We start from the raw sequence: 14,769 nt of genomic DNA on the forward strand, positions 1-14,769 counted from the left end.
CCCTCCTCCAGTATACCCTGAGGGGAATTCAGGATGGAGAAAAACAGGAGGAAGTATTCTGTGTTTTGGATATATGGCCTCTAGATGGTCAACATGCATATCTAGGGAAGGATTTCAATGACCCCAGATTCTTGCATCTTCCCATCCATAGAAAAGCACTAAAATCATTAACTTGAGACGTCTGATTTTAGTGATTAGCAGTAATCTTTTACGGAGATGTATGCTTGACTACATGTATTTCCCAGCCAAAAAATTTATATATATACTGGCTTCTCCCTGACCTCTTTGGAGCAGTTCCTCTGAGCTTTCTGAGATGCTGTCTCTCTGACTATAGTCCTCAGTGAGGTCCCAATAAAACCAAGACTCAACTGTTGTGCATTTTTTTCAGTTGACATCACCCAGGCCGTGGGCCTTCTGAATAGGGAGGCTGAATGTCAGACAGATCCAGCCTTACCTCTGAGTGATGTAGGACACTCAGCCCATGGCGGTGAAGGGGACTCACTTGGGGTCACACAGACCTAGGTGCAAATCTTTGCCACTTCCCGGTGGGTGTCCTGGGGACAGGTTGTTTCATCTCCTTGAACCTCGATTTCCCTTCTCTGCGAAATGGAGATCTCAGTAGCCCTCACCCCACAGGGCTATTAAATGGGACAAGCACGCGGACACTCACTGTAATCTACGTGGCTATACTCTGTAATAATCACTGTAATCTATATGCCAAGATTCCAAAGATATCGTGCTCTAGACCACAGGGTTGGTGGTCACCACAGAGACCACAGTTGTCCTCTCTAGGGTGGGCAACTAGAGTGCTTGGAAGGTAAGGAAGGCGGGGGCTGGCAGGGAGGAGGGTGGAAGACCACCCAGAGATGGTAGCATTTGAGCTGGGCCTGGCACATGAGTAATAAGAGTTTGTCAGGTAGAAAAAGGAAGGGCTGGGACTTCCCTGGTGGCGCAGTGGTTGAGAGTCCTCCTGCTGATGCAGGGGACGCGGGTTCGTGCCCCGGTCCAGGAAGATCCCACGTGCCGCGGAGCGGCTGGGCCCGTGAGCCATGGCCGCTGAGCTTGCGCGTCCAGAGCCTGTGCTCCGCAACGGGAGAGGCCACAGCAGTGAGAGGCCCGCGTACAGCAAAAGAAAAAAAAAGCAAGGGCTGGCATCCCGGGCAAGGGGGCTCAGAAGGAGCAGCGGTGTGGCCGTGTGTAAGTCCCCCGCTTCCGGGGCTAGAGTGGGGATAAAAGATGAAGTCGGAAAGGTGCGCTAGGACTGGACGCTAAAGGGCCTCGATCGCCCTTCAGAGGGCTCAGAGCTGGGCCTCCGTGCTGAAGGTGATGAGGAAGCAGGACGGACTTTGAGAGAGGGAGGTGGTGGGATTAGATGCGCGCAAACTGTGGAAGTGGGGGTGGGGCTGCTGGAGGAGGAGGAGCGTGACCTCAGCCTCAACATCCCCAGTGCCAGCCTCGGTGCCCTCCCCACCCCAACAGAAGGAAAGACGGAGGCGACCAGAACTTCCCCCGGAGGCTAGGAAACTGGGGAGGGGGGGGCTACATCCGTCAGGGCGAGTAGATCGACTAACTCCCCTGTTTTGACTTATTTGCCATCTTCTTCTTTTTTTCTTTTTCAGCCCCACTGCGTGGCTTGCGGGACCATAATTCCCCAACCAGGGATCGAACCCGTGGGCCCTGCAGTGGAAGCTCGGAGTCCTAACCACCGGACTGCCGGGGATTTCCCTGACATATTCTTCTTTTTTGTTGTTTTGTTTTGTTTTGTTTTGTTTTTTTGCGGTACGCGGGCCTCTCACTGCTGTGGCCTCTCCCGTTGCGGAGCACAGGCTCCGGACGCGCAGGCCCAGTGGCCATAGCTCACGGGCCCAGCCGCTCCGCGGCATGTGGGATCCTCCTGGACCGGGGCACGAACCCGTGTCCCCTGCATGGGCAGGCGGACTCTCAACCACTGCGCCACCAGGGAAGCCCCATATTCTTCTTTTAAAAGCCACCCTGCTAGAGGGAAATGCTGAACCCAGTTAGGAGATCTCTCAAAGGGAGGCAGCACAGCCAGAGTTTTTGTGTGTAAGGCGGAGCGTTCCCTGCCTGGGATCTTCTCAAATACTTTTTTTTTTTTTTTTTTTTTTTTTTTTTTTTGCGGTACGCGGGCCTCTCACTGTTGTGGCCTCTCCCGTTGCGGAGCACAGGCTCCAGACGCGCAGGCTCAGCGGCCATGGCTCACGGGCCCAGCCGCTCCGTGGCATGTGGGATCCTCCCGGACCGGGGCACGAACCCGTGTCCCCTGCATCGGCAGGCGGACTCTCAACCACTGAGCCACCAGGGAAGCCCCTCAAATACTTCTTATCACCACTGATTACCAGAAGCATTTTGACGCCGTCTCACCCACCCGTCCCTCGGGAACAGAACCCTCTAGTTTCACCCTACAATGTACCTCTCCGGCCTCCTACTGTTTATACCCACCAGGTTTCATCTCAGCTTCTGCTTTAGCGGCGAAAACAGAACCGACAGACCTCGAGGGAGCCTGTGCCTTTAAGGGAAGAGGCGGGACGAGCCCTTGGGGGCGTGTCCTCTGGGCGGGTTGTATAAGGGGCGAGGCCGGCGCCGGGCTAGCGGAGGCCGAACTAGGGCTGAGCGGCTGGGCTTAATTCGGACGCTGCCGCAGGCGGGAACCCCGGGCTCTCAGCTTCAGGAGCAGAAGTTCGGGTGGCTCGGGCCGGTGGGCAGGGACTGGAAAGACTGCGAAGCCCGGCGGGGTCGAGGTGCGGAGTTTGCTGGTCCGAGGCTCCTCGCAAGGTAAGAGGAACCTCCCCGCCCGCCTGGGCGCCGCGGGAGGACTGGCGCCCGGAGTTCAGCTTCTCAACATCCGCCCGGATTGGGAAACGGAGTACATTGACGTTCCCGTGGTCTGGCACCTAGAAAGTGCAGCCGCAAAAGTGATTACTACCCCAGTTTCCTGCCCCTGCCCCTTCCTGTCGGGTGTGCAGATCTGAGCGTCTGAACTCCTGACCTCGGACAGGCACAGGTGAAGCGCTCCATAAATAATCCCTTGTGAATGAGTGCGAGAAATCGGCGGCCAATAAATAGGAGACACGTGCTGATCCTCAAGTTGGGAACACCTGAGGCGCGAGCCCTGATTAAGCCCTTATCGTTTGCTCTGATGCTCCAGCATTTGTCTTCATTTTACAGATGAGGAATCAGAGGCTCAGAGACATGAAGTGACCTCCCCAAGGCCGCACAGCTCGTTCGTGGCTGAGATTATATTGCAGACCTGGAGAGTCCGGTTCCAAGTCAGTGCCAAGTGCAGTTACAGAGAACAGCAGGAGGGAAGGGCCTGTCAACAGGTGAGGAAAGAGTGCTGAGACAGGCCCTTGTGCCCCCTTTTCTTCCCCCAGAGCCGCGTCCTCCCCCTCCTGCCCCTGCCAGGACATTGAGCAAAGATTTACCGAAAAACGTTGGTAAATCTGGGCTTTGTTGTTTTCTGGGCTTTGCTTTTCCTGAAGGCAAAACAAAACATGCTCAACTACAACATGTGGAAGAGCCAAAGAAGAAAATTAGTGTGCCGGGGACTTGTTTTTTTCTTTCCAGTTTAATTTCTTTGGAAGAAAAACAAAGCTGGTTTTTCCCTGGTGTTGAGGGAAAAACACAGATGCTAAAGTCCAGCTCAGCTCTACTGCTGACAGGCTGTGTGACTTTGAGCAATTCACTTCCTCCTGGGCCTTGATTTCCCCATCAGGGCAGTTATTAGCCTGGGTTTCCGTGGGAACACTACTGGGGGTTCAGGAAGAAGCACTATCTAATCTGCATGCTAAATGATTCAGGCCCATCCGGAATGTGGGCTCCTACCTGGGCTTTCCGTTGGTGTGGGGAGGAGGAGGGGCAGTTCTTCAGCTGAAAAAGTTTTCAGGCCCCTCCTGTTGGGTCCTGCAGTCTTCAGTGACACTGTTCGTCTTTCTCACCCCTACCCTACAGGCCACTAGAGGTGCCAGCTGTTTGGAACTGAAACATGACAGAAGGGGAAGCGGAGAGTGAGGGCCAGGCCCCTTGGGGGCTGGTGGCCAGAGGACTGCTGAAGCTGTACTGGGTGCTCAGCTGGGTCTGTGTGCTGCTGATGGTGGAGACAGTGTCGGGGGCCGGGGGCCCATCTGCAGGGACCCGCATTAGCTCCCAGTTTCCAGCCTCGGGTGTGAACCAGAGCCCCGTGGTAGACGTGAGTGTCCAGGTGGGAAACTGGCATCAGGTGGGCGTGTATTCAGCCAATCAAGTATGTATTGAGCATCTACTGTGTAGCAGTAGATGTGAGCTGAACCTTGGGATATGCCAGGGCACGTAGACTGTAGACAAAAACCCCTGCCCTCACGGAGCCAGCAGTCTCTTAGGAGAGTGGATAAAGAAGTAAGCATGTAAATTTCAGGTGGTAAGATGCTACGTGCTCAGCAGATAATGGGATAAAGTGATATTGGAGGGTGGGGGCTGTGAGGAAGAAGGAGTATTTCCAACTATTTCAGCTTGGGGGGTCACAGATGGCCTCTGTGAGGAAGGGACCTTTGAGCCAAGCCCTGAATGGAGAAAGGAAGCCACTTATACAGACATCAGAAGGAAGAACATTCCAGGTGGAGAGAAAGGCACGTGCAAAGGCCCTGAAGCAGGGACAAACTTAGTTTCTGGAGCTGTGAGGAGGCCAGAGTGGCTGGAACAGGGTGAGTGAGGGGGAGAGTGTTAAGAATGGGGATGGAGATGTGGTGGTGGTCAGATTACCTTATAGGCTGAGGCTAAGAGGTGGGATTTGTTTTATGACAGTGGGGAGCCAGTGGAAGGTTTTAAGCAGGGGGATGTCAAGATCTGATTTATTTCTTCAAGGGATGTCTCTGGCTTCTCTGGGGAGAATGGATTGAGAGGGTTGAGGGTGGCAGCGGGGAGAACAGTGGGAAGGCTCCTGCAGCTCGCCAGGTGATGGTGGTAGTGGGAGAAAGGAAAGAAGTGGTGGGATTTGGAGGAAGTATTGGAGGCCCAACAAGCAGGGTATGCTGATGGCTTAGACGGAGGGGCATGGTGGGGGAAGAAAGAGAGGCGTCAAGGATGGCTCCAGATTTCTGGCCTTAGCAGTGGGGGGGTGGAGGAGGATGGTAGTGCCACTGACTTGTATGAATGGAGAAGCAGTGGGGACGCTTGGTGAGAGCAAGGAGGCTTCCTCCCAAGGCAGGGAGGTTTGGGCCGTTGAGACAGGCCAAACGGAACTTGCATCATTCTGTTCTGATACCTGTAAGGGGAGGAGAGGTCACAGTGGATCCAGAGTGAAAATCTGAAGGCAGGAGGCTGCTCAAGATGACCCCCTGCTGCACGGGGCTGGAGTTCTCTCTTTGTATTCTCTTCAGTGAGAGAACAAGCGGAGTAACAAACTCCTCCCCGCTTGAACTGACAGCTGAGAGTGCTTAGCGCCCACACCAACTTTCTGGGGCTGCAGAGTACCTTCATGCCCATGATTCGAGGCAGACAGACAGGGAATTATGCCTGTTCTACAGATGGGCAAGTGATTTGTGGTTACTGTGGTTATAAAATTGCTGCCTCTTGGGGGCAGGAAAACGGGGGTTAACTGTGGCTTGTGTCAGATAATCTCTCTGAGTTATTGAGCACTTAGGCCAGCAATGCGCCTAGCTCATCAAGTCCTGTACCCAAACCCCTGAGATGGGTATGGTTATCTCTGTGCTATAGGTGAGGACGTTGAGGTTCAAGGAGGGGAAGTTGGCCACGAGGGAAGTAGCAGAGCCAGGATGTGAACTCGTGGCTGCCTCATGCTGAATCCAGACCCTTCTCCTGTGGTTCACTTGCCTCCCAGGACTGACACAGGTGGCTGCCCTCCTGGAAGTCCTGCCAGCCTCTGGCTGGCTGCTTTCTGGCCAGCTTGCAGGCTGGGAAAGGCCACCCACGCCTCACCTAGGTCCTTTTGCATAGTCACTCGTTCAACAAATATTTATTGAGCACCTATTACGTGCCAGGAACAGTGCCACATGTGAGGGGTAAATCAGGGAGCAGATAAGCTCAGTTCCTGCCCTCATGGAGCTTATACTCTAGTGGGGGACACAGATGAGAAACAAATCAACAGGTAAATCCACAGTATTTCACTGGGGGATGAGGAGAACAAAACAGGGTGGGATGTGATGGAGTGAGATGGAGAGGGGTAGCCGCTCTGCCTCGGGCTGTCAGGGAAGGCTTCTCTGAGGACAGAGACCTGAAGCTTTGCAAAGATCTAGGGGAACAGCAAGTGCAAAGGCCCTGAGGCAAGAGCAGAATGACGTGTCACAAACGAACTTTGAGAGGCCTCTGCAACAGTGAGCTGGGGGTGAGGGATGAGAGAGGAGACAGGAGAGGTAATGGAGGCCGGATCGCCTGGGGCTGTTTGGACCGCTGTGCGAAGTTGGCCCGTTCCTAGGGGTAAGACGGGAGCCATGGTAGGATTTAGAACACAGGAGGGACGTGATCTGATTTCAGTTTTTACAAGGATCCCATTGGCTGCTGTGGGAGAATCAACTGTAAGGGCGGAGGCAGAGAGTAGGCTGGCAAAGCGATCCGGTGAGATGCTGGTAGCAGCTTTGGGAAGGGGTCCAAATTAAGATTTTTGGAGGGGAAGTAGAAGACAAGGTTCTGCTGGGCCACCCAGTGCCCCATGCCCTAAGCCCGGGCTGGCCCAAGTGTAGCCTCAGGGGCCAGGGACAGGTTTGGCATCAGACCACCAGGGCCCAGTGGTTCCAGGACACTCTTTTCGGGAAAGAGGAGGGTCTGGAAAAAAAATCTCCACTTAGGACAGATCTGACCGAGGCTGGACATTTGGGGCTGACCCTTGTGGGGGGTGGAGGGGCCCAAGCTAACAGGTGCAGGGAGCTGTTTAGTCTCAATTTTCCCCTCTGGAAAAAAGAGTAATCAAAGCTCATTTTACTGAGCACTGACTGTGTACCAGGTACTGTTCTAAGCACATGGATTAACTCATTTAATCCTTCATTTCAGGAGTCGGCAAACTTCAGCCCACAGGTCAAATTAGGTCCACTCCTGGGTGTTGTAGTCCAGGAGCTGAGAATGGGTTTTATATTTTCAAATGGTTGAAAATTTTTTTTAAAAGAACACTATTAAGTGACACATGAAAACTTTGTGAAATTTGAACCTCAGTGTCCGTAAGTCCAGTTTTATTGGAATACAGTCACGCCTGTTTATTATGGCAGGTGATACTCTCACACGACAAAGCAGAGTGGCATGGTTTCAACAGAGACTGTCTGGCCTGCAGAGGGGAAAATATTTAGCCTTTTATAGAAAGAGTTTGCCGACCCCTGCCTCATTTTATAAAGGAGGGAACTGGGGCACAGAGAAGTTACGTGAGTTGTCCAAAGTCACACAGCTATGAGTAGGGAAGCAGAATTTGAACCCAGCCTGCATGGTTCCAGAGCCCTCTCCTCATACGCACTGGACCACCCAGCCTTGCTGAGCAGTTGTCACAAGGCCATGGGGCCTTTGGGAAATGGCAGTGTTCATTTTCTGCTCCTGGGTTGGTGTCCTGGTGAGAGTCCTGTGATTTTTGCACCCCTTTGAAAACTTGCCCTATTGGGGTCCAGCTGCAGGGCTGGGAAAACAGGAGGAGGTGTAGCTACAGGACGTAGGAGAGTGGAATTGTAGCCCCAGGTCACATCTACAGTGCCTCTTCGGGGGGCTGATCAAATGAGGTTAAGAACGTGAGAAGCCTTTGAGAGTTCTTTAGTGTCTGCAGTTAACTGACTCTAGATGAGTGTTTGAGTTTCCTGTTGCTGCTGTAACAAATTATTACAAACGTAGTGGCTTAAAACAGCACACGTTTGTTATCTGGAGGTCAAAAGCCCAAAATGGGTTTCACTGGACTAAAATCAAGGTGTGGGCAGGACCGTGTTCCTTCTGGAGGCTCCAGGGGAAGGTCCATTGCCTTGCCTTTTCCAGCTTCTAGCAGCTTCCTGCATTCCTTCCTTATTTTGTGGCCCCTTCCTTCATCTTCAAAGCCACCAGCGTAGCATCTCTCTCAGTCTCTCTCTCTGACTCTCTGACCTATGCTTCCATCACGTCTCTTTCCGTGACTCCGACACTCCCACCTCCCTCTTAAAAAAAATCCTTGTGATTACATTCAAAGGCCTCCAGATAATTCTGGATAATCCCCCCATCTCAAGACCCTCAATTTAATCACCCCTGCCAGAGTCCCTTTTGCCATGTAAGGTCGCATATCCACAGGCTCTGAGGATTAGGACCTGGACATCTTTAGGGACCACTGTTCAGCCAGGGAGGATGAACCAGGAGCTTGTGACTCCACATGTCCCTCCCAGCCCCCTCATCCCCCAAGCCATCCCCGTACTGCCCATGCACCTGCACAAGGAGGGGCCGCTGGCTGCAAGTAACAACATTTGGAGAGGGCATCTAGGTAGGGAAAACCTGAGCCCTTTTTTTTTTAATCCTACTATAGTTTAATTAACGGTATTGTACCAATGTTAATGTGTTAGTTTTTAAAAATATTTGTATTTATTTTTGGCTGCGTTGGGTCTTCGTTGCTGCACCTGGGCTTTCTCTAGTTGCGGCGAGCGGGGGCTACTCTTCGTTGCGGTGCACGGGCTTCTCATTGCGGTGGCTTCTCGTTGCGGGGCACGGGCCCTAGGCACGTGGGCTTCAGTAGTTGTGGCACACGGGCTCAGTAGTTGTGGCTCGTGGGCTCTAGAGCACAGGCTCAGTAGTTGTGGCTCGAGGGCTCTAGAGCACAGGCTCAGTAGTTGTGGCGCACGGGCTTAGTTGCTCTGCAGCACGTGGGATCTTCCCAAACCAAGGCTCGAACCTGTGTCCCCTGCATTGACGGGTGGATTCTTAACCCCTGCGCCACGAGGGAAGCCCCCAAGCCTTTCTTGTTGGGCCCCAACTAACAAAATGGAAACGATTTAAAATTGTCCCCTTAATATCGGAGCTGTTTAATTGTTTGGCTTCTTAATGGAGCCAGCGTGGACTCTGATAGTGTGCGTTCTGCTATTCAGTAATAAAGGGAGTGTGGAGAAGCACTTAACAAAACATATGTGGCACCAAGCTGCCAGCGTCCAGAGTGGGTTTGGTGAGCACAGCTCTGCAGGTGAGGAAGACAAGGCCCAGACCCCTTAAGGGGCTGCTGAAGGTCACCCAGCCAGCTGGTGGCAAAGCTGGGTCTCAGACCCAGGACTGCTCTTCCTCTCAGCTGACCCTGTCTCCCATACCAGTCTTACTGGTATAGGATTGAAAACTGACGGCCCACGGGCTCGTCTGGCTGCTATGATTTTGGTTTTGGTTTCAGTTTTTTTGGGCAGTGTGGGGAGGGGTTTTCTTTCATGTTATAACTTGGATGCCTTTCAGCAGGGCATGCACCCTCCAGCTCACCACCATTGCCAGCAGCCGTGGTGGTTTTAGACATTTATATGATCTGCCTGGCCCCCAAGGCATTGAGTTTGCAACCCTTTCCTGTCCAGCCTGGCCCTTGAAACTTGTTCACAGAAGGGAAAATATTTGACCCTCTCTGGATTCCCTGGGTGTCCTTAGTGATTCAGGGAAGAGGATGAGAAGGGAATGAGATGGTCTGAAAAGTCACCCACCCCAGACTCAGAGCAATGCTCCTTTAACTCTACCACCCCTGGGCAGAGCTGGGTTCAGGTCCTGATGGGCTTCGAGGGAGGGGATGGCCACCTTGGGGCACGGAGGCAGGTAGGCTGCAGAGAAATGCGATTCTGGAGACCAGATTTGGGGGACCCGCCTTGCTGACTCACTCTGCTGTCAGGGAGATGGAGACGAGCTGGGCTGGGACCATCTCCCTGCGTCCTCCCTGGCTAACCGTGAAGACCAGGAGGTGGGGAAGAAGGCAGGAAGAGGAGGCTGCCCTTGCCCAGTTGAGCTGTTTCCCCAAGAGCTTCAGCTAGTAACTTTCAGGGAGACCTGAGTTTGAAACCAGCTAGCAGTGGTAGGCTGTGTGCCCTGGGGCAAGTCACTTTGCCTCTCTGTGCCTCAGTTTTCTCATCTGTGAAGTGGAAACAATTGTACCAGGTCTGGTTTTTTTTTTTTTTTTTAGAAGATGTTGGGGGTAGGAGTTTCTTAATTAATTAATTTATTTTTGCTGTGTTGGGTCTTCGTTTCTGCGCGAGGGCTTTCTCTAGTTGTGGCAAGCGGGGGCCACTCTTCATCGCGGTGCGCGGGCCTCTCACTATCGCGGCCTCTCTTGTTGCGGACCACAGGCTCCAGACGCGCAGGCTCAGTAGTTGTGGCTCACGGGCCTAGTTGCTCCGCGGCATGTGGGATCCTCCCAGGCCAGGGCTCAAACCCGTGTCCCCTGCATTAGCAGGCAGACTCCCAACCGCTGCGCCACCAGGGAAGCCGCCTAGGTCTGTTTTGAAGACTGAGCTGGGGTCCAGCACAATGTGTGGCAAAACAATTATGAGGCCATACTGTGTGCAAGACTTTGGTGGGAGGGACAGACATTAAAACAAGTCTGTGATCCTACAAATAACTGGGGATTTCAAAACACGAGAAGTGCTTTGTAAGAGAAGACCGAGGGTGATGGGAGCTTATAACTGGAGGATCTGCCCTATGCTGGGGGTGATCAGGGAAGGCTTCCTGGAAGAAACGTCTAAGAATTGGAGGATGAATGAATGGTGGTCTTTTGAGGGAGGTGTACCAGGCAGAAGGAACAGTGCATGAAATAGGTACGGTGGGTCAGTGTGGCGTCTGCAGAGAGCCAGTAAGCAAGGGATGAGGAGATGACCTGAGGGCTCAAGGACAAGAAATCTCATCTCCAGTTTGGCATTGGTGGGAGTTCAGAGAAGGCTTGTGGAGGGTGTGGAACTGTGAGTTGACAGAGCTTTTTAAAAAAAAAAAAAAATTGGAATATAGCATACATAACCTAAGATTCACCATCTTAACCATTTTTAAGTGTACAGTTCAGGGGCATTAAAAACATTGACACTGTGCAACCGTCACCACCATCCACCTCCAGAGCTCTCTCATCTTGCAAAACTGAAACTCTCCTCATTAAACAACTCCCCATTTCCCCCTCCCCCCAGCCCCTGGCAGCCACCGTTCTGCTTTCTGTCTCTATGAGTTTGACTATTCCAGTTACCTCACATAAGTAGAATTACATATACAGTATCTGTCTTTTTGCAACTGGCTTATTTCACTTAGCATGATGTCTTCAAGGTTCATCCATGTTGTGGCCTGCGTCAGGATCGCCTTCTCTTTTAAGGCTGAACAACATTCCATCGTGTGGATATGCCACGTTTTGCTTATCCATTCATCCATTGATGGACACTTGGGTTGCTTCTAAACCTTTTGACTACTGTGACTCATGCTGCCATGAGTATGGGTGTGCAAATGTCTCTTTGAGACCTGACTTCCAATTCTTTTTGACATACACCCAGAAGTAGATTTGCTGGATCATATGGTAATTCTGGGATTTTTTCCAGTTTTATTGAGATACAATTGACCTACAGCACTGTATATAAGTTTAAGGTGTACAGCATAATGATTTGACTTAACATATATTGTGAAATGATGCCCACGATAAGTTTAGTGAATATCCATCAACTCATAGAGATAGAAAAGAAAGAGGTTTTTTTTTTTCCTTGTGATGAGAACTGTTAGGAAATACTTTAACAACTTCCATGTATACCATACAGCCGTGTTAACTATAGTTATCACCTTGTGCATTACATCCCTGGTACTGGTTATTGTATTTTTAATTTGGGAGGGGAACTGCCGTGCTGTTTTCCACAGCAGCTGCACCATTTTTACACCCACAGCAGTTGCACAAAGGTTCCAATTTCTCCCCATCCTCCCTAACGCTAGTTATTTTCTGGTTTTGCTCATTTGGTTTGTGTAGTAGCCATCCTAATGTGTGTGAGGTGGTACTGACAAAGCTTTTGAACATAAAGTTTGAGAAGGGGGAGCTTCTAGGCAATGCCTAAGCACATGCATAACCTCACAAGGGCCTAATATCCATTATATAAAGAGCTTCTATAAATCAATAAGAAGAAGCAAACAATTGAAAAAACTAGCAGTTTAAAGAAGGAATACAAATGGCCATTAACACACGAAAAGAGCACTTCACCGTCCTCCGGGACTTGCAGCTTAACAACAGGGAGATTCCTACTACATTGGCTGGAACCAGACTTATGGTAGCCACCCTAACCCGGTAGGGGTGCAGGTGTAAACTCCTTTCCCATTGCTGGTGGCAGTGTGTCTAAGTAGAGCTTTAGGGAGGGTCTTTTGGCAAAATCCATCAAATGTTTAAGATGTTTCTCCCTCTGCAACAGACACTATCAGGGCCCTGCCCATATCCTTTGGACTCTGCCATTTTGGTGGGCTTCTGTGGACTTCGAGTTCCCAGCATCTTTTTTCAGAACCACCCATAAGCATGGTAGGCCAGAAGTGCTGGGGATCTAGCACCTCCCTCCCCGGCAGTGCTCACCTGATGACTGATAAGAGTTGGTGTATAAATACCCCAGCTCCCTTGCCCTTGGGATTACCAGCCCATGGTGGGAACAATCTCAACCAGCCTTCACTGGTTGCATTTCCGTCCCTGAGTCTCTTCTCCCTCTCGGTGCTTGTGTTCTATACACCTCCCAAATATTCTGCTTACTTAGACATCCTTGTCTCTGGGTCGCTTCTGGAGGAACTCAGACTGGGATACTCTCTGACTCAGCACTTTCACTTCTAGAATTCTCCCTGACAGAATATTCTCACATGTACTCAGAGTCATGTGCAAGGAAGTTGATTTTGGTAATAATGAAAAGTAGACACACTCAACCGCCCATCAGTAGGGAAACGTTACCTCTACTATGTATCATCCATGATGTGAAATCCTAAGACCCTGCAGTGGCAGGGGGTGGCGAGGGTGGTAATGGTTAAGGACAGGGGTTCTAGAGCCTCAAGCTGCCTGGGTTCCAACTCTGTCTCTACCACTGAGTGGGCCCTGGGATAGTGTCTTAGTCTCCTCATCTGTATAATGGGCAGGTTAACAGTACCTTCCTCATAAGATCATTGTGCAGATTAATTGAGGTACATTTTAAGCTCTTAGCACTGAACCTGGCATATAGAAATCCCTCAGAATATTTTGACTTTTATCATCCTCCTCATCATTATGTGCATCATAATGATGGCACCTACGTGAAGTGGTAAAAGTTAAGTTGCAGAAACGAGCTTCAGGATGGACTCATTTCTATGAGATAAACTGTAAAGTAGGATGTATATACAAATATCGTTAAACTGAGAAATGTCTGTAAGGGTCTGCTTCAAACTGATCATAGTAGGACATCTGGAGAGAGGCGGGATCATGGAGGGCAGGGATGAGAAGGGAGAATTTAGAAATCTTTATGTATTGTTTCTTTTTGATTCATTTTAAATACACCTATTCAGGACTTACGTGGGTTAGTTTCAAACACAAGTTTATTTTTAAAAATTAAAGTGTGCAGCTGGCACCTGGAGGCCTTGGGAGGCTTAGAGACCAGGATGAAGGAGGTTATCTTCACTGCTTAGGTGGGGCTGGGCCAGTCAACCACAGGGTGTCGGACCTTGATGTCCCCCCTCCCTTCCCACAGTGTCGAGAAGTGTGTGGCCTGAATGCCTCTAGCCGCTGTGATTTCGTCCGCTCCAACCCTGACTGCCGCTGTGAAGGGGGCTACCTGGACTACCTTGAAGGCATCTTCTGCCACTTCCCACCCGACCTCCTCCCTCTGGCCGTCACTCTCTACGTGAGGCCCCGCTCCGGGGAGCTGGTGAGAGGGGCTGGTGGCCCCGGCGGGACTTAATGCCCTTTTCCCTTTCCGGCCCCCCAACCCAGGCTTTTTGGCTGCTCTACCTGTTTCTGATTCTGGGAGTCACCGCGGCAAAGTTGTGAGTTTGGCCTTGGGCTCATATCCACCTTATAGATTGGAAAATGGAATCCCAGGAGGTTGACATTGGGGTGACCCTGGGCTTGGGGGAAGGACGGGGGCAGGAGCCACTCATTGTGGAAACACTCACTGTTTGCCTTTTCTCCATAGTTTCTGCCCTAACTTGTCAGCCATTTCGACCACACTCAAGCTTTCCCACAATGTGGCAGTATCCTTTGTCCCCGAGGGATGGAGGGCAGTTAGGGCGGGTGGCTGGGAGACAGGGTGGCAGCTCATGGCCAGGAAAGGCCCCTGCGCTGAGGCCCCTTGACACGCTCCCCCCATGGCGTCACCTTCCTGGCGTTTGGGAACGGGGCACCGGATATCTTCAGCGCCCTGGTGGCCTTCTCAGGTCCGCGCACAGCCGGCCTGGCCTTTGGGGCACTGTTTGGTACGAGAGGCCCCGGCTAGGGTGGGGTGGGGCAACAGGAGGGGGCGCAGGGTAGACCAAGCTTGGCATCCTCTCCTCCAGGCGCAGGCGTGCTGGTTACCACCGTGGTGGCCGGTGGCATCGCCATCCTGCACCCCTTCACAGCAGCCTCGAGGCCCTTCCTCAGGGACATCATTTTCTACATGGTGGCCGTGTTTCTGATCTTCACTGCACTCTACTGCGGCAGGGTCACGCTGGCATGGGCCCTGGGTGAGTGGCCACAGGACCAGTGTGGGGTCATCCCAGGGCTGATGCGTGGGAAGCATGGGGGCACAGGAGGGAGTGGTCAGCAGGGCACAGAGTCACCTTTGGTTCCAGATGTTGGAAACCCTACTCAAGGTGGCTTGAGCGAAAAAAGGGGACTCGTGGTTCGGATAACCAAGGAGGGCAGGGCAGAGTCGGGGTGAT

General features: G+C 51.9%; 1 protein-coding gene across 2 annotated transcripts in view; it reads left to right on the forward strand.

Moving 5' to 3' along the window:
- Positions 1 to 3,970: 3,970 nt before the first annotated feature.
- SLC8B1 (solute carrier family 8 member B1) overlaps positions 3,971 to 14,769 on the forward strand; it is a 31,934-nt gene continuing 21,135 nt past the window's right edge. Inside the window, exons 1-6 of one of the 2 annotated variants that reach the window (XM_079942202.1) lie at positions 3,971 to 4,237; positions 13,599 to 13,751; positions 13,841 to 13,893; positions 14,043 to 14,100; positions 14,217 to 14,322; positions 14,404 to 14,571. In XM_079942202.1, coding sequence (XP_079798328.1) covers positions 4,004 to 4,237; positions 13,599 to 13,751; positions 13,841 to 13,893; positions 14,043 to 14,100; positions 14,217 to 14,322; positions 14,404 to 14,571 — 772 coding nt within the window. In that variant the 5' untranslated portion in view covers positions 3,971 to 4,003. The remainder of the gene's footprint in view (positions 4,238 to 13,598; positions 13,752 to 13,840; positions 13,894 to 14,042; positions 14,101 to 14,216; positions 14,323 to 14,403; positions 14,572 to 14,769) is intronic. The other variant, XM_079942201.1, reaches the window with a different exon arrangement.

This window comes from Stenella coeruleoalba, assembly GCF_951394435.1.
Source record: "Stenella coeruleoalba genome assembly, chromosome: 14".
In the NCBI taxonomy this organism is placed as follows: Eukaryota; Metazoa; Chordata; class Mammalia; order Artiodactyla; family Delphinidae; genus Stenella; species Stenella coeruleoalba.